General features: G+C 36.0%; 1 protein-coding gene across 4 annotated transcripts; it reads right to left on the bottom strand.

The window, feature by feature from the left end:
* On the bottom strand, window positions 1-26039 carry nt5c2b (5'-nucleotidase, cytosolic IIb). 4 transcript variants are annotated; one of them, XM_052545857.1, is made up of 19 exons: window positions 25829-26039; window positions 23848-23971; window positions 21657-21730; window positions 14468-14585; window positions 14244-14339; window positions 14045-14136; window positions 12290-12347; window positions 11747-11797; window positions 11559-11652; window positions 11309-11362; window positions 11118-11201; window positions 9325-9366; window positions 9126-9233; window positions 8265-8331; window positions 7950-8120; window positions 7416-7467; window positions 6257-6317; window positions 5659-5835; window positions 1-3059 (listed from the first exon to the last, which is right to left on the bottom strand). In XM_052545857.1, the coding sequence occupies exons 2-19, from the start codon at window positions 23949-23951 to the stop codon at window positions 2820-2822; spliced, it is 1743 nt and encodes a 580-aa protein (XP_052401817.1). In that variant the 5' UTR covers window positions 23952-23971; window positions 25829-26039; the 3' UTR covers window positions 1-2819. The 4 variants fall into 4 exon arrangements, with proteins under 4 accessions (XP_052401817.1, XP_052401814.1, XP_052401816.1 ...); XM_052545855.1 differs by lacking the exon at window positions 11747-11797 and adding an exon at window positions 5393-5480 and having other exon boundaries at window positions 2912-3059; XM_052545854.1 differs by lacking the exon at window positions 11747-11797.
* Between the last annotated feature and the right edge of the window lie 894 nt (window positions 26040-26933).

The raw sequence follows: 26933 nt of genomic DNA on the forward strand, positions 1-26933 counted from the left end.
TTATTATGGAAAACTATTTTTATTTAACATTGCAATGCAATTTCCCAACTGTATAAGTTTAGAACTCTATAAATCAGAAGCTATAATAATTCAGGGAACAATGAAATCGGAGTCATGAAATCACATGCCCTAAACAAACAACAAAAACATTGGATTAATAAACGCCATGTCTATTTTGCTAGATCTCTTTTACAGACAAAACCGTTTTGCACCTTTTCCGTTTACTAAAAGGAAAACTAAAAAGTCACAAAAAAATAGTTTGTATTAAACATGGAATTAGGAAAAAGGTAAAAAAAACGGAAAGGAACAAATACTCAGTATATTAGTAAGTTATTGGCACAGTTAACGCTACTACTGTATACTGTGCCAAAATATAATTTGAAAACACTGGTTCAAACAGAAATATATGCAATGCTACCTATGACGATATGGAGACCCTCACCTGTTGAAGATGTATCTATGATGCACTTCTGGGAAAATTGGACGAATACTGTTTAAACTCAATGCACTTTCTATTATTTATATTATAATATAATCTAAGCCAGTTTTCCTTGCATAGACAACTAAAAAAGGACCACTGCCAACACTAATGCAAATTAGCCCAGGACTAGTTTTAATCCATGTCCAGGGAGCTGGCCTTATTATATATATACATATATATATATATGTATATATACACACACACACACACACACACACACCCACAACACTGAGTTTTTATATAAAAAGCTAATGAAAACAGAGGAAAGAGAGATACTGGATCTTTTTTTAGGACATAAAAAAACACTTTCTCTATACTGTGGTCTCTAAAGAACCAAGAACAAGTATATTTTGAAAGAGCTGCCCCATTTTTGGATGTCCAGTTGTATAAAAAAAAAAAAAAAAAAACTGACAAATAAAATATGCATTGTATGTTTAAAAAAATGTCTCTTTAACTTATTCCTTTGAAAACCTAGAAACCATTTTTGGGCCTCACCAAAAACCTTTACACTGTAGACCTAATTGGTCTTCCCTTTTAAAAACTCACAGTCAGACCCATGGAAAAAAAAAAAAAACTAAACAAAACTACACTTTTATAAAAAAAAAAAAAAAGTTATGATACGCATATGAGTAATACACATTGCACTATGGATTGGGTAGCTTCATTCAATCAGATCCTACATACTATTTTTGAGTAATGCATATAAAAGTCACACTAGTCATCCTAATCTACATGTTTCATGCACTTGAAACACTTTCCACGGCTAAAACCACTTCCTCTCTAAACCGTGAACCACCATTATACTCGACAATAACGTTTATTTCTTTACAAACTTCACATACTTGCTCTGGAGACACCTAAAAGTCTCTAATGGGACCGTTGAAGCTAAATCGAACATAATTTCTCAACACCGTTTGGTCCACATGAGAGTAAACCATCAACAGAGTTCAAACGTTCTCCAGGACTGCTTTCATTTCTAAAAAAACATTTACCAATGCAACAGCACTTTCTTTCTCAAGCTATCATCTTCACAATGTCCAGCTTCTACTGGTGTGTAATAAGCTGCTCAGGACATAAAACAGTTTTAGAAATAGTTTTTGCATATCAAGGTCACTTACTATATTAATGGCACGTAATGTTTGAGTGTTCTGTTTAGCTTATATAACAGTATAAAAATACAGTATGTCATTGTTCAGTGTGACATTGTTGCCAAAATTAGAGCAGGTACTGATATGATGTCTCTGTGTGTATTCGGACTCATTTACACGAGGAATTAGCGCTAACCAAAATGTCTGCCTTAAAAAAAGTTGAAAACCACGTGGTTAACAAACAACTAAAAAAAACAAAAAAACAGCAGTTGCATGCTGTCGCCAAGTAACTGGATTCTTGTGTTGGCTACACTTCCATACGCACGTCACAATGAAACCGTGCTCCGGTTTTCTGTGCTTCATTCAGATTCCCCACACGCGCAGGACTTCAACACAAATACCTTGCCAACATACACAGCTTTAACACACAGAGTTTTTTGTAAAGGAACAGTCTTTGCAGGAGGTAGTAACCAAGCTAATCTGACTGAATGGACTGGCTACTTGAAAAGTAATGTCTAAACTGATTAAAAATAGAAAACAATAGAAAAACATGACATGTATCACTAAGGATCCAATAACCGACTTTAACACTTGTCCTAACAGGCTTGGATTTTGTGTAAACTTGCGAGTTTTACCATCAGTTCATAGTAAAGTATGTATCCCTTCCACTGTGTTTCCATTGGATGTTTATCACATGACATTATGTGCTTTTATAGAGATAAATAAATCCAGATCCTACGGAGCCCCGCACATGACATGCAAGAAAAAATAAATAAATTGTGCGCACAATTTACTAATTCGCTCCCTCAATTTACTAAAACGTGCACACGATTACTATTGCGTTCCCTCGATTTACTATTGCATTCCCTCTATGTGCGCACGGTTTAGCAAATTGAGGGAACGAATTAGTAAATTGTGCGCAAAATGTACAAATCGAGTGAACGAAATAGTAAATCAAGGGAACGCAATAGTAATCGTGTGCACATTTTAGTACATTGAGGGAATGAATTAGTAAATCATGCACACAATTTAGCCTACAATTTTTTGCTGCATGTCATGTGCGGAGGTCCGTAAGATCCCAAGGTTTATTTTTTTATTTTTTGCTTTAGTTATCTTTATGTCAGTTTGGGTGAAGTCTGGTAAGGTTTTTGAGCTTGGTTTGACAATTATAGTCTACTCCTCACACGATATCCTCATCATTCTATCATCCTCACCCTACAGTTCATTTCCCTAGAATAGGTCAAAAACATCTACTCTTCCTCCTCTTCCTCCTCCTCCTCTTCGTCGTCATCTTCGTCGTGGCAGTGGGTGATTTCCTGCGGTGGCTGAGCGAACAGGTGGGGTGGTTTGATTTCGCTGATGGAGCGTGTGAGGTGGTTTCTTTTACAGTCAATGTCCTTGCAGTCCACACAGTGGCGGTTGCGTGTGGCCAGAGGAGACTCAGTATCTGTGTCTACGTGAGTGTGCTCCACTGTGGACTCATGGGGCATCTGGGACAGAGAGAAGAAGAGACAGAAACAAACATGTAAACAGGTATGTTAAATATAGTGCTTGGCACAAAAGAGAAAACCAAGTAAACAGGACAAATGTGGGTGTGTATAGGTGTGTATCTTGTAGGCAGTATTTTGGTATTCATTTCATAAAATCTAACAACACTAGTCTTTTGTTAGTACTGAGGACTCGATTCGGCACTTGCAATTATGTTTTTCAAAGAAGTCTCTTATGCTCACCAGGGCTGCATTTACAATATGTGATCAAAATACAGTAACATTTTTAATATTGTAGATTATTATAACAATTTAAAATAACCGTTTAATATGAATAAATATAATAATAATATATATGTAAAAGTCCGATTTTCGGCAGTCAGTCTTCAGTGTCACATAATCCTTCATAAATTATTATAATATGCTGATTTCCTGTTCAAGGATAATTTCTTATTACTATCAATGTTGAAAGCAGGTGTCCTGCTTAATATTTTTGTGAAAAAGTTTTTTTTTTTTTTATGTTCAAAAGAACAGAAAATTATTGTAATTATGTAAAAGTATTTGCTGTCACTGTTTGATGCATCCTTGCTGAATTAAGGAATTAATTTCTTACCAAACAAACAAATAAACTCAAATGCCCTATTTATGGTGTAAATGCCAAAATATATTAACATAAACACAGTTGCTCTGGTGAACGTAAACATGAATAAAAATTCTATAAAAATCACTACACTATCACTACAAAAAAAAAATAAAAAAAAATAATAATAAATAATATTTATATATATATAGCCATGTTTTGTATTAAATACTTGTGTCAAAAATATCAACATATCTAGCCTTTATCTCATTATTTGAGAAATGTAACATTTAGGGGTAACAGTTTATATTAAAATGTCCTTGTTACACGTTTCATGTACTTACTATTATAATAACAATACATTATGTGTAATTACATGCAAGGGACCCTAGGCCAAACCCTAATCCTAACCCTAAACATACAGTAAATACTAGTGTTGCACGGTGCACCGATACTTCAAAAGTATCGCGATTCTCAGAAATTAAAAACGCCACGATACCTAAATTTATTAGTATCGATACTTCAAAGAATGACTGCGCTAAAGACTTGTAAGAGACGTATTTCATGTTGGTGTGTGCAACGCACACTTCCATTGCCTCCTTATGGACGTCTGTTTTTTTTCTCCTTATACACGCAGCAAAAAAAAAAAAAAAAAAAAAAAAAACACTACAGCGAGCGAGATGCCTGCATTAGTGGCTTTACTAAACTGATTTGGCATTACTAAAATGTGTGCATAATCGCATTAAATAGTTTAAATAAGTTGTTCAGATGAACAGAGCACAACGTTTTCTTGCGTAATTATCATTTTAATTGTTTGGTCAGACAGTTGATATATAATATTCACATTACACGGGGATTAAACGTGGAGTTATGTTCTGTAAGCTAAATATGAAAACGAGCGTATCTGCACAGCACCTATAACTGCGCTTTGTATCTGCTGATTGCTGATCAAGATTTACATGCTTGGCTCACTGACCCTGTATACTCATTCATTTCGTTCATAAACGAGATGTATCAGTTCAATTCATTCACAAATGAGAAGATCTCTCGATCTCGTTCAGTGAAGGGCGGATTCGTTCACTACATTCAACAAATCACATCCTCCGTCACATCTTGAGTAACTCTTTGACAGGATTAAAAAGTTCACAGAGCTGTTCACGAGCTGTGCATGCGCTGCTAATAGTACCAAGCTTGCGCTTCTCCGCTGAGTCCGCTCGCGCGCTGCTGTGGAGGGAGGAGCTTCGGTGAACGAGAAATATGAGTCTAGTAGCAACGTATCTTCCGTGATGTCCCCGATGCGCGGGTCGGGGTGGGTAAAGAAATGTTACTTTATTTGCGGGCTGGGGCGGGCCAAATTATTTCATAATATAAATATGAAATAATTAAATAATAAATATATTCAATTAAATAATAAATATCTTCATTTATTAGTGTGTTATATGATTAGAATGTTGTCCCGGTTTTAAAATAAAGCACATCAATGATATTTGAGAATGTATTTTCCCTTTACAGGAAAAGTATCGAAAAAGTATCGAAATCGCAATTCTTGACTAGGTATCGTATCGAAACAATAATTTTGGTATCGTGACAACACTAGTAAATACATGTAGTTCATTAATATTACTCAGTGCTTAAATGTATAATTACACTGTAAAAATTAAATTAAATTAAATTAAAAAATTAAGTTTATGCATTTAGCAGACACTTTTATCCAAAGCAACTTAAAGTGCATTCAGGCTTATCAATTTGTACATACCATGTGTTCCCGGGGAATCGAACCCCCAACCTTGCGCTTGCTAGCGCAGTGCTCTACCAGTTGAGCTACAGGAACACTTATAAAAAACCTTAAAACAAAATGTAACACATTTAAGCTACATACTAATTCTTCCCATTAAAATTTAACCTTTAAAACACATGAATTGTTTTTTATAGTATTAATGAAATTGGTATCTGCTTTTGTGAACTTCCACAGGTATTTGTATCAGTCCAGCCTTGTGTTAATGGGTGTGTGTGTGTCCTCACCAGCACGTGAGCAGCTCTGAACAGGTAGCTGAAGGGGTAGTAGAGCAGGTTGATGAATGAGGCAGCATACAGATCAGCGTAACGCATCACCTGAGACGCAAACAGAGTCTGCCGAGAGCCACTGCGGAACAGACTTCCCATCATCCCGTAGCACATGTCCATGTCATGAGTCACTTTCTGATGACAGAGAACATCACTAAATCAACATCTCAGTGTTACTTTTTTAAGGTGTTTGTTTTATTTTTATTGTTTTGTTGACAATAATAAGCTTGTATTATTTAATACACGGTATAACATGTCTCTAGTAGCTTATTAATGTTATCTATGGACAACACAATGTGGCCTGCTGACTACCACAGAATTTAATTTACAAGACTTATAAGCTACCATTACAAGCTTATTTACAGGAAACACATTTCTTGAAGGCATGTAACATATGCTGTTCATAAAAACAAAAGAAGCCGGAATATTTCTAAAATGTAAAATTATTTCATGTTATTGACACTTGGTAAGCCCATACTGTTAACGAAGATTATCTAGTGAAATCCGATATAACTGAAATTTAAAGAAATGCGAGTGTGTGATTTAGGTTGTGTACCTTCATTCTTCTCTGGATGGCACTGATATCTGGCCTCTCATTGCTGCTGCTGTCCAAATGCCTACAGAAAGACAGAATGTGAGTGAGAGAAAAGCGCTTCGATGGGTTTAAAGTGAAAAAGAAGTGAAATGGGGAAGGGACAGACATCAGCTGGAATCAGAGATCGAGAGGTCACTGAGTTCAAATCTTTGCTTATCAACAGGTGAACTCTCACGCTTGTGAAAGCCTTTTATATTCCAATTTAATTCTTAAATTTGAATTGAATTTGAACTGAGGTAGAAAACGCACTGCAAAAAATGTAATAAAGGGAGCATGAAAATGGAATGAAATGAATACAGCTGCTGTATTTCCCATATACATTATCACACACACAACATTCAGATTATTTCTAGAAAGATGATTATATTAATAATCAGTATATAACACCTAGAAGCTTATAATATTTTTTAATTTAAAACTTTTGTTGTTCATTATGACATAGGACACTTCATTTCCCAGAATCTTCTAATATACTGAATACTATTATGGTGTATAATTGCTGTAATTACTAGATGACTCAAAAGGTCTACTCGGAGCTGTTCATGTAGGGTACTCTGACTCAGAAGTATGAATTTCTGTGTCAACACTGAACACCAATATGAATTGGTGTAATTTAAATAATTAAAAAACAGAACCACAACACAACATGTAACATTTGATATGGAAATGCCTTGTTTATGTTTTTTCTTTAGTAGTTTATCATGCATTTTGCATTAGTTATCCAGCTCTGTGCTAGCTATTTTAAAACTGCATCGTATGTGTTACATTTCAGATTAGTCCTGCATTATTAAAACATTAGAACTGATAATTATACAGTCAGACAAGCCTAGGAATCAATAAATTGAAATAGTATGAGATAACAACTCAGTCCCATTTTACTGCTGAACCTTTATTATAGTAATATAATACATTCAAACCGTGAAGTCCACGTTTATTTTTTATAATGTCATCTAAAAACATCATGAGGACATTTTGGGAATGGTAAATATGTGTTGATGGCTGTGTGACTTTTTTAATAATTGGAATTCAGTCAAGTCCACTTCCTGTCAACAACTAGCAGGCCCCATTTCTAAATTCTGAATGTACACACACACACAGAGAGAGAGACAGCTTTACTCACTTGTATAGTTCTGCCAGGAAAATGTCCAAGCCCTGCAGTTCCTCGAACAGAGCTGTGAATGAGAGGCCAGAACCCTGTCATGATTGGGTTTCACATCTCTTTTTCTTAGCCTTTCAAGTGTGACATCTCATCTCACTCGTTCTCTTTCTCTTCCTCTGTGTGAGCATTCCTTTCTATACTGAGATTCTCACAAGAAGGCCTTTTTCACACTACACACATAAGCGTAATTGTGACAGCAGGCGCACATTGTGCTTTCACAGTGACAGAACTGCAGCTCTATCCAGAATATAAAGTAAGTTATAGGTTACAGTAATATTTCCTGTAGTAATGGCCGTACTTTGATTGCATTGATGAATAGATTTCCATAGAATATCCACCATATTTTCTGCAGAGTTCAGCACATACTGGCAGTTATGCATCAGCAGTGTGCTTACAGCAACCTGTTATTATGGGCACCCAAAATAAATATGTGCTGCTTACGTGCAGTGTGAAACAGGCCAATGGCTGGTTTTACTGATATATGGCAACACTTACAGCTTTTGTCTGTCCAAACATGCAGCTCCTGAGCCAATTCAGGAATCACCAGGAACGTCCGCCAACCCTGACGCTTCTTGGACTTAAGAATATCTCCGAAAATGTGATCGCCAATGTACAAAATATCCTTCCCTTTTGCTCCAAGCAGGTCACACACAATGTCAGAAGAACCTGGGCGGAGATGAGAATACGTTTGCCAGAAATGAGTAATTTTCACATATACTGTAAATAAGGCATACTCAGTACTCAAAAAAGCATGTTTGTTTGTTAATACAAGTGTGTCATTTTTCATATTTATCCAAGAATTCCCAGTACCTCCAGAGTAAACAATGCCATGTTGTAAAGGTCCAGTGTATGTTCCTATTTTCAGCCGGCCTGTAGTCTGTGACAGAGAACATATTTATTAATATTCAGACTGTCTGGATTTTCATTCCATGCACTTCAGGTAGTTCTCAACCAGGGGTCCAGGGCCCACTCAACACACTAGGAGCCCACAAGATGACTTCAAATTGGAAAAACAAGCTTTAAAATAAGTTAAAATACGAAAGGTTGTGCAATTGAAAATAATAACAATAAAAAGTCATGAAAACGTTTCTCTAGATATGCAAAGCTCTAAAATAATTTAAGGTGTACAAATATTAAAAGTATCTCTGGTGGCCTTTACACATTGTCTTAAAAGATGGGGGTCTTGGAGTCTAAAAGGTCGAAAAACATCAATATTGTTGCCTATTTTTGTCTGCATAAATAAATAACAACTCACGAAGAATAAATAGTGCCTGTCCGACTCACTAAATAAACCTTACAAATCAGGGAATGGTTCAAATACACCCACAAAACAAGAACGGCTGGTTTTGCATCTTGTTGGTTAGATGCTGGTTAAAGTGGATTGTGTGGGTTACAGACAGGTTTTTGAACTAAAATATCTTTCTTAGAACTGTTCAGTGAACTGTTTAGCTGCATTATACTGCACACGGACAACAGGAAGGAGAATGTTTCTCTTTCACGTATTAGTTCTATCATGCTCAGCAGACTTCAGTATAATACTCAACGCTGACTGACCTTCTGTGTAATCGTGTTCAGGATAAAATGTTCCTGAATGTGCAATACTGCACCTGCTGACTTTGAGAGTCTGCTTCTGTTTTTGTAATAGTAGAGCTTTTCGTTTGATGTACTCACCGTATCCACCTGTCTTAGAACAGTTCCCTCTCCGAAAAATAAAGGCTTTCTAGCATCCACTAGGATGAGGTCGAAGTATGACTGCCATGGACGGTGTGGAGTGCCATGCTATGACATAAAACATTATTATGAGCAACAATATATGACAGGAAACTCTTTGGAAACGTTTAATGACAGACTGAAAAAACTATGTCAATACCTTTGGGCCATAGGGGAAGTCAAACAAGTATGTCATAATTTTCTGTGAAACAAATCAAAATAAAAAGTTTTTAACAAACAAGTAGCATGTGCAGTTGTCTATTGCTCTGATTTAAAACCTAGTGAGCTGCATACAAAGGTACAAAGCTGTTCGAAAATCATAGCTTAAATATGCTGCCTACTAAGATTAATATTTATATTTAGCAAATGTATTTAGATTTTAGAATTATTTAAGGTGTAAGCTTACACACACACACACACACTGCTTTCCTTATTTTAATCTACATCCAAGAAATAACACATTTTTTAAATTTTTGTTGTTGTTTTTTAGCTCTCAGGTCTTGGAATCTGGAAATATGAGGGAATTTTAAAAGTGTGTTGAGTAGATTCGGAAAAAAAAAAATTGACAGGTAAAATGAAAAATAATAAAACTGTTAAAAGCTCAAAATAGTAGCATATATTGCATTTCTTATTTTATTTTGTTGCCAAAAAACAACTGTCATATTTATTACAGAAATATATACCGTAGTACATTATCTATTAAATTGCTATTTGTACGTAAAAAGCTAGAAATGTTAAAAAAAAAAGGTAGTTGAGCATAGCACCATATTCAAAATTTGAATGAATGAAAACAAAGTACAACGACTGACTGATTATTCAGCTAATGAAATCTTTCCAAAAAAACTTCCAGTAGACCAAAAGAGTTTTGAAAGCTATGCTGTCTACCCTGACCAAGGTCTATTAAAATGGATTATTTTAAAGGGGTCATATGACGTTGCTAAAAAGAACATTATTTTGTGTATTTGGTGTAATGCAATGTGTTTATGTGGTTTAAAGTCCAAAAAACGTTATTTCACATTTCTGAAACGTTTCATTTTTTACAAAGCTCATTGTTCTGAAAAGCGAGGTGTGTTCTGATTGGCCAGCTATCTAGTGCATTGTCATTGGCCGAATGCCTCAAGCATCTTTTACATATTTAAATGTACTTACAGACTGCGAGTCAAAAGCCCGTTTACAGCCCAACATTATTCAAATGTGCGCACACACAGCTCTTTTGCCTTTTGTTAACAATAAGTCATTTATACATGTTTTAACATAATATATTCATAACTAACGTAGACTGGACCACTTGGATGTTGGAATAAAGAAATAAATTAAGTCCTCTGTGACATCTTAACATCCGTGTTGATCCGCGTTGATTATCGGAGCGCATTCCTCGCGAAATTTGTTAATAAAACATCACATTGTAGGCTACTCACACAGGAACTGTCCTCATCCTTCGTAAAATACGTTGCACACATATTTAGGTTGAACTGTTCTAAAATACTGTTGTAAATACAACTTATGCACCGATTTCTAGTTGTGTCCTCTTTTGGAAGGCAAACAAAGTAGTTTTACTTTCACAACGAAACACAACAACTCCACAACATGGCAGCGGTGACAACAGTGAGAATAACATAAAATAAAAATAACGCCTTCTTTCTGTGTGAACATTTGGGCGGCATTATGCAAATCTTCCCACATCGTGAAGTAGACATGTGGTGGTGCTAGAACGAGCCGTTTAAGGGGGACTTTTGTCTTGCGACTTTACATATCTTCCGAAATCGCCTCATATGACCCCTTTAACCAACATTTGTGTGTGGCATGTTATTAAAGTACTGAACTGTTCGTTTACACAAATCGGCCAGTGTAAAGCGATCCAAATCTCTCATTTGTGAGGTTACCATGTTAGCATGTTCTCAATGTGCAGCTAGTTCTGAAACAAATATTATGTATTTGCATCAGTAAACTTACGTCTGTGTATTTGAAGTCACTGTTGGTAGCTAAGAAAACTTTAGCGACTTCATTCATGCGGCTCAGCAGCAACGGCAACTTGGCCTAAATAACAAATAAAATAAAAATAAAAATTAGTTATTACATAAATACAACACACATCACCACAAAAAGGCAAGTCAGTAACATCAGAAAATAATAGACAAACTTACATCTTTAACAACATACTTCTCCAGGTTTTCCACTGTTTTCTCTTTCAATGTTCCCTGAGAAAATAAATAAAACTTTTAAAAACAGAGCAAGTTTATGATAACGCATTTAAAAGAGTTGAATCAAGAATCTCATACCTACCTGTACCATTTACATCCATTTCACAGTAATCATAGCTGCCTGCTATTAATGTACACAGCAATGTTACTTTGGCAGGTTACTCTGACACAAAGAGAAACAGAATCTCTTTACCTTGAAATGTACCCAGTCTACAGCGTCTCGGACATCTTGGAACATGCTCTTGAAGGACATGAAGAGGTCTCCATCCTTAAAGCCCTTTTCACAGCTAAAGGTTTAAAAAGAAAAAGGGGCAGCAGAGTAAGAGGCTGAGCTCCTGCTCGGACACATTTTATCGACAGTCAGACATGTTTAAATGGGACAGTCTTCCCTTGTTTGAGGTTGTCCGAGCCAAACAGGAAAGCTCTCTCCCCCTAAAAGGACCAACAGGTGTTTCAGAGGACATGCATCCATACCAAAACACAAATCACAGACTTGTATTTAGACTAAATAGGTCTGGCTGGTTTTTTTTTCTTTTTCTTTTTTAGAGCATGAGTAGAATTATTTCCATGCTATTTAAAAGTTACAAATGTAAACTTTACTTATTATTTGACATGCACTACGATTAGTCATTAGCCAGTCACAGTAAATGGAGGATAAATTATGGCATGCACGAACATGAATTCAACCACAGACTACCATCTTCTTGTGTCATCCTGTTTTATAGCATAGTTGTAAATGCTTTATGCTCTATTAGGATTTTCTTATCAAGATATAACGTGTTTGCTGGTGAGCTGATATAGACAGCTTCAAATAGCCTCACCCACAGTAAATGATACTGATTTACTGATACTGAATCAGTGGTATGGTTGTATGCAGTGTCCAAGGCAACAGAGTAATAGAATCATAGTCACTGGAACTCCTACCTTGAATATCGGTCACAGTTTGAGAAGAAGTCAACCAGGCAGGCTAAGAGGTATGTTTCTGTGCAGAGAGAGAGAAAAATATATATAGAAAGAAGGAGATTGTGAAAGTTGATCTCGGATCCTGTTTATTTTGTATATAATTTAAATGATATATAATACTACTGTTCAAATGTTTGAGGTCAGCAAGAATTATATAAATATTTATTTTATTTCTTAAAGACCAAAGACAGTAAAAACATTTCCATTTCAGATAAATGCTATTCTTTTGAACTTTCTATTCATCAAAGAATATTCTAAAAAGCAAAACAAAAAGGTTTCTACAAAATCATTAACCTGCTAAATCTAATTTCTACATAAATAAAAGTATGAAATGTTTCATGAGCTGCAAATCGACATAGTATAATGATAGGATCATGTGACACTGAAGACTGGAGTAATGGCTGCTAAAAGTTCCAATTTACATTGCAGGAATAAATTACATTTTTAAATATATCCCAAAAGAGGACAGTTTGTTTAAATTGTCATAGTATTTTCACAATATTACTGTTTTTAATGTATTTTTGTTTAAATAAATGTAGCCTTGTTGAGCATTAACAACAGTAGTGTACATGTTTCTAACTGGCAGCAGAACATCTTTGATGAAAGTGCATTTGAAAATGCAAAAAAACATTTTTTTTTCTTGAAAACAATAATCTCATTGCAGGTAAGAAGGTATTTGTCTAAAACTGTCATGTCATTTGATCAGTTAAAAGTGCTAATTAGCTTTCAATGAGAAGTTCTAGTAATATCTACTCACCTAATGCAATTCCAAAACACATGGCCTTTTTTATTTTCAAACAAAATGGCAAAGCTGCCTTTTTCCATATGTTTTCACATAATGCGTTATGATTACAGATCAAGTTCAGTTGGAACTTAGCATAGTTTATTAAACGCTATGTTTTAAAATATGAATGAAAAAATGTTGTCGGCTTTAAAAACAGAGTTCTGACATGAAACTCTAGATGGCAAAGTCTGATAGGTCTAACTCAATCTGACCTAATGACATCATCACATGGCACAGCGGATTGATTCTCTCCTGTATCGGTAGCCAATGAGCTCGCTGCTCAACATTCTAATACATGACTAGTGCTTGCCACAGCAGTTGCAGCTTGCTTCAGATACCCTCCACCTTCCCCAGCTCCTCCTGTATTGATCTGCTACGAGGTGATTCATGTACGCTATATGCTTTTTTTTCTCCATGTATGTTATATTTGCAGCAGCAATATTCTTACATGCTCACAGCAGCATGTTGTGGATGTATTGGCAGTAGCAAGTCTCGGTACTTGCTCTGCCGCAGCAGCAGCAGCAGCATAGCAGATGTATTCTGCCAAGACCAAATACATTAACATTGTCATGTACATTACCATGCCAATCCCTCCGAGAGTTGTCATGACAGAAATGTAATTAATGTGTTACAGTTACGACCTTACATTTCAAATCAAAATGAATCTCTGAATAACCATGAATGTATCATGTCATTACTAACTCTGTTCTACAATATACAGAAACACACAAATAAAATTGGAACCTGTTTCTGATGAATATATACATTTATGTCACTTAGTTAAAACAAAGACTCTCAGGAAGTGACTCAGTAATTTCAAATAAATACGCACTGCTCGTACACACATACTATAAGTTAAAAAAGCCACTGTTAATGTGTCTCTGGACGGCAACCAGTGACAGGGCTGTGTAGGACAGTGATTAATTGCCTACCTGGAAGGTTAAAGAGTGTGTTGAGGATGTAGAAGCGTTCTGTGTCATCACGCTGGATAAACTTGTTGGGATAGAGCTCTCGGGTGTCAGGGCTGGCAGGGAACACAGGAACATTATGAGCACATACTGCATAGGTTTCATCAGAGATCAGTGACCAAGACCTTAAAGGCAGGGCTTGACGGGGGCCGGGATTACTCACCCTCGCAGGAAGTTAAAGCCATGGACACAAACCAGGATGTTTCCATAAGCATCTACCTTCAGAAGGTTGCCATACATGGTGTCAAACACCAGACCTCTGTATAAAAAAAATAATAATAATTATATACGGTTAAATGTATTTTTTAGCCTATAAACATAATATAAAATGATAGTCTTGGTTCTGAAAACGGTGTCAAATATGGTCTGCCAATAAGAATTCATTACCTTGTAGGGAAAGTGGGGTCATAAACAAATCCGAGTAGTTCCTGTGGGTAGCCAATGGAGACCAGCCGCTCCACAGTCAGATCAAAGCCCAACGATTCGTATTCAGGAGACTTGTATACTATTGATAAAGAGATATTCAGTAAGATATATTGAATAGAATGAAAGTGGTCGACTGATATTGGTTTTTTGACAGCTGATGCCAATATCTTGGAAAGCAGGGGAGCCGATTTAAAGCCAATATAATTATACTGTATATATATTTTTATATTTAAGAAATCTGAAATCATTTGACAATGGATTAAAAAATAAATGTGTAAAATAAACATACTTATACTTTAGATGACAATGAATTTTTCACAATAAATAAAATAAAAAATATATATTATTAAAAAGGAAGAAAACATTGTAACCAACAGGACACTTTGCGAATGTTTGGGAAGTTTGTGTGCACTGGGAATCATATTTTTCAAATAAAGCCAGGTTAACACTCATTTTACATACAGCACACAGTGAAAATGACATGAATATGACAGGGGGCGAATGCATACTGTAGCATAATCACGAGTTCAAAGTTTAAAGAATTCAATTCACACGGACTGACCATCACACAGCCGTTTCCTGCATTTAATTCATGAACAGAGTTTTCCCAAATTTCGCAGAGGTGAAAAAAAAAAGTTTTTATAATGTTTGAAATATGGATATTTCTCTTACAAAAACACATGGATTCGCTTTATTCACTCCCCAGAGCCGTGTGAGGGACGTTTTATTACAGATGCGCGCATTTTATTACATGTCTTCTGAACTGTAACCACCTGCTTACCCCGATTGAAAGGCACGGAAGAGCGAGAACAACATTTAACTGAACTCTCCGATTGGTTTATTCTGAAAGAAGAACGTCACATACACCTAGGATGCTGAGGGGTGAGTAGAAAGAGAAGACGAATTTTCATTCTCGGATGAACTAACCCTTTAACAATGACAGTGAGGGAGAATGTGATCTGTATGTGCTCAGGCACTGCCTTTCTCAGCGCCATCAAAATAAAAGTCCCACCTCAAACACACTGGCCAAGCTGAAAAACATATCGGCTGATGCAGGCCTTGGCGATATATTGGCCAACCACTAAAACAGAACAATAAAAATAAAGACTACTATAAAATTCCATCTGTTAGATCATGTAGAGTCTTGTAAAATTAAGATTTCCCCATTTTAGTTCAGTTGTTACATTGTTCTAATTTGTTCCCTCGTTTAAGTTTCATTGTGGCCCCTTTTTACCAATTAGTTCCTTAGGTTAATTAACTTCAAATGTGGCACTTGTATTAGAATAAAAGGGAATACATTACTACAACATGGCGAATGTTTAACTTAAACAAGAATCCCTTTTGTGATCCCCCATGTTTCCCTGCATGCCTTGTACACTCCTAAAGCACAAAACCTAAAAGGTAAATTTTAGTTTACCATTAAATAGTACATATTAGTACTTTAAAGGTGCATATTAGTAACTTTTGAAAAGGTACCCTCCCAGAGACAGTTTAGTATCTTATTTTCCTCCAAGTGTGTGTAGTTTTGTTACATGCTAAACTATTAGTTGCCCAAAGAGTTCTCCCATTTACAAACTGTAGACACAAGGCTAAATATTTTTGGCTAAAATTACTTTCAGTTTAAGCTAAGTTTATTCCAAGCTTAGTTTATTTTGGAAGGGATCACAACTGATCCAAAATAAAATATAAAGATGCATACATGGCAGCGTAAGAGCTGTATTTAAAGACACTATCTGGGAGCGCTCTGTAGAACAGCACCTGTGATACGTGTCGACCCCAACCTTGTCCTTTCACAGAGCAAGCAAAGGGTACCAGAATATTCACATTACAAAGGCTTAGCAGGGCCATGTATGCCCTGTGATCTAATCCAATATGAAACCGGACCCACTTGCCCTAAAAGATTTAAACCCAATTAGATCCCAAGCCTCTGCAGAGGGATTTGGGTGGTATTTCAGCAACAAAAGGCATTTCGCAAGACCCTAACCACAAAATCTGTTGTTCCATCCTGACACCCAACTGAAGAAGAAATTAAAATAAGACAGACATGTATAGAACAACGGCTTCACCAAAGAGGGGGGTCACTTTACCGTTTACAGACACTCTTAAGCTCATGTTGTTGTGGAAGAGCTGGAAATGTGTTATGCTTGTTGTTGATGAGGTGGCAGGTCAAAAGGCAGAAGTCCAGAAGCATCTCTTGAGAGTATGGAATGAAAAGAATAGGAGTGCCTCAGGGTGAACTCCTAGGTCCACTGCTAATAAGGCAGATACATGTTTGACCATGAAAACCTGCTTGTATTTTTATTTTTATTTTTGCCGGAATGTTTTTCTGTAATAGGTTTGTGTTTGTGCAAGTCTGAACATTGTTTTTCAAGATAAGTCCACTAAAATGACTAGCTTTATTATGTTATGGTGCTTGAGAATACTTCTGTATCTGCAATTATTTTGTGAGGTTTCTCTATTTCAAAGCCATTATTTTCCATAAACAAATAATTAAATTCCTTGATGGTCACGGACAGGTGTGGCACAATTGATATAACAGAAATCAGCAATGGTTCCACATTGTCGAAGACCTTTGTTGACCTTTGACCAAAATGCTGTGTTATTTTGTACAAGCCACAGCAGTGTAAGAGTTTTTCTATTTTTCCACAGCTAAATTTATTTGGTATTTTACTAATCCATATAAAAAAGCCTATCAAAGCCTAGTTTTTCCAGTTCCATCTTAATGACTTCACAATTTACCAATCTTTAAGTTATATGAGACTTATTAGTATGATTGCCTCCAGTGAGTTGCACGGTCTGTTCTAGGCTTGTATCTCTACAGATGTATAACAGACAAGCTGTTGGGGGTGGGGGGATAGAAATTTATTCCCCACAGAGCCATGGCTAGAAGTACAGGCACATACAGGCAAGCAAACCCCAACAGAGTCACTAACTCAGGCCAGATTCTTCCACCCAGATAGCAGCTGTACACAAACTCAACAGACTCTCTCTCTCTCTCTCTCTCTCTCTCTCTCTCTCTCTCTCTCCTCTCCTCTCCACGATGTTCCACGAAGATACAGCGAAACCTATTTTAAACCTCTTTTTCCCTCTCAGTCACTGTTCCCATCATCACTCTTTGCTTAACTGCATACAGCAGTGTTGACCTTGGACAATGTTTGCCTTGAGCTGCATACTCCTGCTAGGGTGAAAATAAAATATTTTTGGCAGTATTACTGAGGCCTGCAGACAGAAAATCTATACCTCATTATATGTGTCCTACATTAAGAATAGGTAAAGGTTTGAGGGGCGAAATTCATTTACGAATATAATGAAAAAATGCACAGGTATGCATTGCTGTGAAATACAGGTCAAACTTCAGTTTACATGACCATTAATGTATTTACAGTTCAAGTAACATAAAGGAGCCTCAGATAGATTTGATAAACTATTAGCCAACAAACATTCAACATTATTAAATCCACATCTCCTTATACATAAAAATATGCTTAAATAAGCTGGGAAAATACTCCTTACACATAAAATATCTAAAATATCTATCTAGCTATTGAAGTAGCCCCTGAGATTTCAATAATTTAACAACATGGTTAATGCTAATGTAAACAGTTACATTTAAGGGTGTTCACATTTGGGTTCAAATATTTATGTCTTAGACTTATGACTTCAAAGTTCAAATCCTCAAGCGTTTATTTTGGTAGAAAACTGGTTAAATGCTGCAAACATATTTGCACAAACAAGTAAAAAATTACGTAAATGTGAATGTTAATTAAGTAACATAAGTAAAATTAAGTAACATTACACTCCCAAATGCACATTAAACTAACAGTTCATGAAGTTTGTGAGAAACAGGATTTATCAAGCAAAAACATGGCAAACTGCAAAAGTGTAAATTAACACAGTGCCGTTTTTCACTTGAAACATGCGGTGCAACTATTTAGTTCTTTAATTACATTATATCTTTTTATTAAAACAAATCACACTTATTCCTTAGTGGTTTTCAAACCCTGGGAAGTTAAGTAATAGGGATTTAAAATTAATTCCTGAATTAATGTTTTTAATCAGCCATTTTGAACAAATCGTTTGAATTAATGATTCAATGAATGATTCATTAATACACAGACTTGCTCCCACCTACTGCCAATGTACAAGCACAAAAACACACTCAGAAAAATATTTCTTAATTACCATCATCAAAAAAATAAATCCCAATAAATATCAAGATATCATTTTTTTTTTTGTCAATATCGCACACACACCAACTGGGAACCATGCCCTAAACCAAACATGGTTAACCAACCTGACAAAACTGTTGTTAAAAAGCTGGTTTATCTAGTCTGTGGCAAAAAAACTGCCTGGTGATCAGCTAAGACCAGTAAACTCCCTTTTCAACAGGGATATGAGTGTTCATGGGCAAGACAGAATCTTCATCATGACCAATTTAAAGGTAACGTTTTTCGTGTATTTTTGAAGCTTTGATTGTGTTTACAGTGAGCAATATAACATGTGTTCATGTTTCGTAGGTAAAAAAAACACAGCATTAAACTAGTTGAGATTGAGGAAGCTCGCTGTCCTCAGCAAAATGTGCTGCACATAGTTTTACCTGTGGATTATAATTTTCGGTAACCGAGTTAAACATAAATTGTAAACATTGATCTCTAAGTACAGCGTCCCTGGGAAGCCCAAACAAAGTTGATTGGACTCCGAGATGAAAATACAGCGTTTCGACAACATGGCGACAAACACACTCTACAAACACAACTTTTCCTTCTTCTCTGTGGTAGCGCAACAAGACCACACCCCCTTTTTTGTGTATTAATGTGGGAGGAGATAGTCAAAAAAACGGTTCTAGTGACGTCATTAATGAAGGAACTAGAGGGATGTAGTCCAAACTGGTCGTTCAATGTAGTTTTACTATGTAGAATTTTACAATGTAGTTTTTCAATGTAGAATTCTGTTAAATAAAATATCTCGCTTGGCACTGAACTTTGAGCTTTAGAATTTTACAGATATTATTTATACTCTAACAACAACATTACACACTAACTAAAGTTTGAAACACAGGATCACGAAGGAAGGACTTTAAGGTGACGCCAGAGAGTTTTCATCTCCAGTATTACTGAAGGTGGTAAGATGACACCAGCTAAATTATGCCTTAGACTTCTGTATACATGACACAAACAAGAGTCCTACCTGTCCACTCTATAACATTGAGGCAAATTGATTATTAGTCAATAGTTTAGAAAAAACATTTCACCACTATATGAAACTTTTCCTGCAGCTCCAAACTAGTTTGCATTGACCCGCGTGTAAGCATAGAGCCACTAAGGCCATGAAGATTCATGTTTCTTCTCCACACACTCCTAAACAGATTATTACATATGCATACATGTATTCAGAATGAGGGTATGATGTCAGGCTGGAGTTCATAGATCAGGTTACCTTTAGCATGAAAATAAAATGTGTATTATCTTACAAGCTACAGTAAACAAACTCCCCCAACCCCTCAGTCTGTTCATCAAGCTCTTCCTAACTAACCTGCTTTAGCTGCATTAAGCCTCTGGTTGACTTTGGATTATGCTCTCAGGTTTTTATACAACAGAACACACCCTTAAAGACTGTGTCTTAAATTTACTAAATTGATTAAAAATCTGAAGCATTCTGAAATTGCTCTGCCATTTAAACCTTTTTAATTTTTCAGTCCTGTGAAAAACCATCTGGTCTATACAAAGAATGCAGTGGTGGCGGGTTTCATCTGTGATTTAATGGACTGTCAGGTTGAAGAGCTGTCAACACCAAGCTTTGATGGAGAGTCTGTGCCACAGCTCTGTCCACGTGCAGGGTATTATCTTGCACGCTGGTCCCAAACACAGGGGATTTGGTTATGGAATGGACTCAATTAGTAATAGGAAATATTAAGCAGGGTTTGGAAAGTGGTCTTAAAACCCTGTTTGGTTTGGTTTATCGCTTCTTGATCTCAAAGCCTGGATTTAAGATCAACAATAAATGCTAACATCTCTTAATATTCTATCATAGAGCCACAGAAAAAGAAAGATTGAAGACTGAAATTTTTCTAGAGAGGCTAATTAGTATAACATAATTATGGAATAAATTAGTGCTAACATTAGCCTGATAGCACTGAAAGCAAACATCCCAGTACTGTGGACAACAGTACTATGATAGGCTACAATATCAGCGGTTCCCAGTTCCAGCCCATGTTCCAAAGTGAAGTAAACCCCTGCTCAGGGAGTGGTGAGCAATGTACACGGTGTAGGGATCATTATCAATCGGAACACAGTTCATTCACATAGCTCAATTCTAACAAATTGGTAATCTGAATCAAGTGTGTTAACTAAGGAGACATGCAAAATATTTGTGCAAGGAATAGAATTGGGAACCGCTGGGCTACATCATGTGTCATTTACCAGCGAGAACATTTTTAAAAGTACTACATTACAGAGAAGGAAGCCCGGGTTGTTGATGTTTGTCTGCGATTTAAAAATGCTCGTACAAAGCATTTTGATTGGACTAACATTTCTTGGTCTTAGGCCTTCCACAGAATATATGAATACATCTAAACCATTTAACTTAATGATGTGAAGAGACTTTCAACCAGCATAACAAAAAAAAACTTCTGAAGACAATCACCTATCGCACCTTTAATATATCTGTGTGTTCTATGTATATTTATTATGTCTGTATAAATACACACATACGGTATATATTTTGAAAATATTTACATGTCTATATTTATATTCATATAATTTATACAATAAATAAATATATTTTTCATATTTTTCAACATTGCTAAAAATTAAAGAATTTTGTGTCATTTATTATACCTTTTTAATTATATCTTTTTTTTTTATTTTTTTTTTATAAAATCATGAGGGGGGAGTAAATGATAACAAAATCATACTTTTTTGCTATTAATCAAGAATGATATATTGTAAGATTGTAAGCATTTGTGTCTGTTTCCTCTTGTTGACTGTTATGAATTTTTGAGGACCTCTAAGCTGTGGTTGCAACTTGATCAGAGGATAAGAAACGATATAGCTTCGTACTTGTAAACATTTGCACGTGGTTACAGCCAGCTGTAATGTGGAGGATGTCAACAGCTGAGCATAATCCTCAGAGGAAGTAGGAAACATCTTACCTGCTAAAGTGTAATCCATGTCAAAGCCGAAGAATTTAATCTTTTCCATGGCCAGACTTCTGTTCACAAACACTCTGGGGAAGAAGGTGAAACAGTCAGAGGTGTGTTTGGTGCCAATAGTCTGCGATTTGTAATTTTGAGAAATAAAATAAAATATAATGGCTCGCTTTCAAAAAAAAAAAAAAAAAACTACTACAGTATTACATTACCAGCATTAAATACCTGGGCCAACATGCTAAAAGTGATCTGATTTTATTTTGAACACTGACAGCTCTATGCTTTATTCCACAAGCCATGATATTTAATGCCAGGATATGAACACAAAGGAAATTCTGAATCACTCTCTGTGGATCCTGACACAGATAAAGCTCAAACAATATCTGACAGATTTTTACACTACTTTTTAGATTCAAAGTTTACATTGCAGCCATAAACAATTTCAACAAAATATAAATAGCATTTTTAAACTTTCAAACAGCAGCTGAATGTATGTTAAGTAGTATATTTTTATCACATAAAACAGAGAAAAGGTGGAATTGATCATTAGAGACGTCATACCAGTATTAAACGCTTTTGTATCCCAATAAAAATGTACAAAACTCTAAAAAGAAAATCACTGCTACCAAAACAGAGTTATGTCAACCCTACCTTGTGGTGGCATAACACTGGACCACATCCCATGATTCACTTTTCCAGGTAGGACCTTCGCACTGCATTCTGAGTAGATCTCACTGCTCTAGCTGTTCTGTCAAGCCCATTTCTCTGTTCACCCTGTTACCCCCACAGCAAACAATAGCCCACTCTCTCTGCTTTCTTGTCATTGAGTTTCTGACTTGTTGCAAAAATGATTGTGCCAGTTCTATAGCATTCTCTGCTGTTTTGCCAGTTGTTGAGTTAGGAGTTGTTTGCTTCCCTTCAAAGACATCTAGAACAATCAACAACAGCAGGAAGAACCAGACGGCTGCAGCGGCTCAGACAACAGAGTGTGCATCACTAGTTAGAGACAGCTGGTAAACAGATTACTCTTGTATATCCAGTGGATCCTCATTGTTGCCCTATTCTGTAATGGGCTACTTATACTGTACCAGAGACACTACAAGGGGAGGAGAAAAACCTCTCATATAAAAATGAATGGAAGAAATATGTTGACTGTAGAAATGGGAAGTCCTGCCTTTTGGCTAAAAGAGCCAATTAGAAATACGCATTTGAGTTTGAGTTTGTTTACTTAGAAAAATGCATGTAAATCTGATCAAGTAGTATTTGTTTAGTAATGTTTTGATGAAAATAAGTACTTACTTAAAGGAAACTTTTCTTCTACACAGCAATGAGGGTCACAGATTTTGTGTCATCGGGACCTCATTCTTTTTTCCTCTGTTTTATAGCTTCATCACTATGTTCCACAGAGTTTAGCAGATTTTTCACTGTGCATCTCACACACCAGATAACACCACTGCCTTTGGACCTCAGATAGACTGTACAGAGTGTGGAATCCCTGCCATGACGGCGCTCACATTTACTTTTCCTTATCTGAACCCACTTATCTGGGTAATGGAAGAAGGCAGAGAACTTTTGGCTTCGGCACGGATTAATGTAAAGTCGAAGTTCATGTATAGTAGGAAGAGTAAACTACGCTCTATTTCAGACGTGACCTTTGGCTGGATTAATGCCACAAGCGACGGTGTGTGCTTAAAGGGGTAGAATTTTGAGAAGAACCGAAATGAACCCCTCTTATCTACTGAAGATTGCATAATGCCACTGCATGGCAAATTCCATGGTTGCACAAGCTCCTCTGTATTCCCTAATCACGTGTTCCATGTGCCCGTTTTCTCTATGTAATTTGAAACATCGCTGCAGGGGTTTGCCTATAATTAGGTAACTCCATTCTTTATTTTAATTTAAGATCCCAATTTACCAGATGAGCTGCTGTCTAAATAATAGGATCTTTTCTTGACAGAGTTGCTTACATTCTTAAAGTGACTCGTAAAATGAAAAATAACGGAGTATGGGATGCTCAGTGAAAAACGATTATCTTCTAAAATGAGTGGATTGCAAACAAATGGCACTTTATCGAAATAGAAAGAATTAAAGATGACACAAAACGCAATTTCCTTTTGTCTCTGAATTCTAACTGACAAATCGATCTTTCCAAGCCACCAGAACACAGCCGTTATACAGTCAGTTTGTTCTGTACCTATGATAGGCCTCTCTCCTGTATTTCTTCATCGCCAGGCCATCCATGTTCGCTGGGAGATCTGCATAGTCCTGAAGTCGATCGCTCCATGATGTCGTCATCATTAAATCTCTCAGCTGTGAATCTGTAAAAAGTTATTAAATACTTTGAGAAAGAAACCTTGATTAATGTTTTTTTTTTAAGTGGCACCATTAAAGTATGAATGCACTCAGATTTCCTGGATTGGATTAGTAGTATTCTGCAGATTTGATCACCTACTAAACAAGCCAATACACAACCGCTGCCTGTTTACGTGCTAACTTCTAATCTAATTGCATCAGAATCGAGAAAGACAAACACAATGACTTGATTTGATTATCTCTAGTTTAAACAGATAGTCTTTAAACACTTTGATTGTTTCACATACAAGAAAAGCCTCCTCAGTCATTGTGAAACCCATTTCGTACTGTTGACTGAAGTGTTTTACAAACATTAAGTCCTCTATTACATTTTCACAACTCCTGGTAAAGATACTACGTGTTCCAAATGAGCTTGCCAACACAAACAACCTCTGTGTTTGAAATGCTTGGTTTTTGGTATGGAAATGGTTCAAGTATGTGAACAAAATGATGGCAAGCAACCAGAAAACAGACAACCTCTCTTTCTCTTGAAAGAAGTTCAATTACACCTTACAAAAAAAAAAAAAAAACTGAAGCACCATCCAAATGATTGAAGCAAGATGAATGAGATGCAGCAGAGAAGCTTGAGTCAGCATACTGGGGCCAGTGGCCTTCACAAAGGCTGACTTGCACAAACAAGCTGGAGACCTTAAGGGCAATGGAAGGAGATTTTCCCACCAGCCGTCTATTTTATGATCGTACGATAAGAGAAACAGGGATGTGAGTTTGAAAAGAACCTCAGGCGGTGCTGATACAATTCTCTTCTGTAATATAGAAATATTAAAAATATAAAACACTCTTACTCTTTTTAAAATATTCAGACATGCCCCCTAGAAGAAACAACAGAAAAACAGGCCTCTTTCCACCAAAAAAAAAAAAAAACAAACAAACAAAAACAAACAAACAAACAAAAAAAACTCTTTCATCTAATACACAAAAAATACCCCAAGGAGGCAGATTTAATTGCTTGGTGTCCCTGTCAGGCTGATTTGCATCTAATTTTTGGGGGAAAACCAGACAGAGAAAGAAGGGTTTGAACACCAGATGGACACACACAAAAAAAAGAAGAAAAAAAAAATGTTGTTTGTATATTGGCAGGATGTTCAACTGTCATGAGAGATGAGTTTTGGTAACCTTTCAGCATGTATCTCTATATTTAACAATATTTAACACTATATTCTTAACAAATAGTGTAAATTAGATATCAGCAAATATTCAACCACATTTACACTGTAGCTTAAAAATTTTACAAGCCATGGCCTCCTTGCAATAATTTAAGACAGCAGCAGGAGAGACTAAACACTGGAGACTAAAACATACTCCTATAAACTGAACTAATTTGTTGACTTGCACTATTTAAATGTGTTTTTCCAGGTCATAACCACAAAGTTACACTCAGCTGCTGAAAAACAAGGACAAAGCCCCCGAAGACGGTTGAGGAGCTGGCTGGTAAGCAGCTAACGTTACAGAATTTCAGACGAAAATGGCTGAAACAGAGCTTGACAAAATCCAGCATATTTATACAGTTTTTATATTTAAAGGATGTATTAACATTAAGCATCCACGGTGTTTATTATAGCGCCTGGTATCCTATTTATTTACGCTAGTGAAAAATATGTTTTCACGGGAGTTCGTCAGAACCTGTCTAACGTTACGCACACAGCGCGTTAATAAGAATCATTGTGAGCTTCGCGCAAAACACAAATATTTCAGATCTAACCAAGCTGAGCACAGGCAAAGAGAAGAGTAAACAGACAAACAAACCACTGACACTACAACAACAACAACAACAACTGTAAGTTCAACCGTATTCGCTCACTTACCTTCCTTCCGTCAGTATGCTACAACAAAAGCTTAAATGCACAGTCAACACTGTAAACACTTCGGGAAATATCTATAAGACAGAATGCACTGCAGTACTCAAGTGAAGCTGCAAGACTAATGTGAATCAAAAGCTCGTCTTTTTCATAACCGTTCTGTAAGCTGTTGTTGAGGGGCAGGACGAGGCGGTGCTTGCGGTGTGGCTACATCCAGAGGAGGTGGAGCAAAACCTGTCATCACATCAGGGACGGAGAAATGTGAAGGCGGGACCTACAGTCTATGGGCGGGACCGCCTCAGCCTCTTGAAGATGATTGGTCTACTGACGGCTCATTGTTTACAGGATTTTTTTTTTTTTTTTGTGCCAGATTGTTAACCATAACTGTACTTTGACATCACAGTTTTTGTTAACATTAGTTTATGCAACAGCTAAAATGAACAAACAAAAATGTTCCAGCATTTTGATCAGTGTAGCCTATTTAATATATAAGGAAAAGTTTAGAGAAAAAACGTGTAAAAAAGAAAGAAAATAAAAATCTAAGTATAACAATAATATTACATTTGAAAATAAATACAAATATTATTGAAATAAATTAACACAATTGTTTAATTAAATAATACATCTAACAGCACAACTCTATAATATTTAGAAATAAACATAATAAACATGATAGAATCTAAATATTTTCATTATAGAAACAAAATGTAGTTTTTAATATTTATTAAATAAATGAAGCACTTCATTCAAAATATCCCAAACACATCTCAAAAGCAAACGTTTGCAAACACCTTTGCCATAATATTAATTCCTGTTAGATTTGTGTGTGTTACAGAGGATTGTGTTGTGTTTTGCAAATTGTCTATTTTATGAAATTAAAAACTGAGTTGAAAGGCCAAGAATCAGTTTATGGGTTTGCAGATTTGGTGTGTGGTACCGGTGTTTGTGTCAGCTTTCAGAAATTGTGTGGCAAGTAAAGATTTTGTGTAAGTTGAAAAAAAAAAAAAAAACATGTAATAACACAGCTTTTTCATGGACCTTTTTCCACAAGCAAGTGGTACATTTTCAAAACTCTAAGTACTAATTTAAGACCTTCAAAAATGCACTCTTT

Source organism: Carassius gibelio, chromosome B1 (assembly GCF_023724105.1).
Source record: "Carassius gibelio isolate Cgi1373 ecotype wild population from Czech Republic chromosome B1, carGib1.2-hapl.c, whole genome shotgun sequence".
In the NCBI taxonomy this organism is placed as follows: domain Eukaryota; kingdom Metazoa; phylum Chordata; class Actinopteri; order Cypriniformes; family Cyprinidae; genus Carassius; species Carassius gibelio.

Coding starts and splice junctions, on each gene's coding strand:
- nt5c2b (XM_052545857.1), bottom strand. CDS start 23,951: ATGATGACGACATCATGGAGCGATCGACTTCAGGACTATGCAGATCTC. Junction 8,332..9,125: donor TTCTAAGACAGGTGGATACG/GTGAGTACATCA, acceptor TCTCTGTCACAG/ACTACAGGCCGGCTGAAAAT. Junction 5,836..6,256: donor CCATCCAGAGAAGAATGAAG/GTACACAACCTA, acceptor CTCTGTCATCAG/AAAGTGACTCATGACATGGA.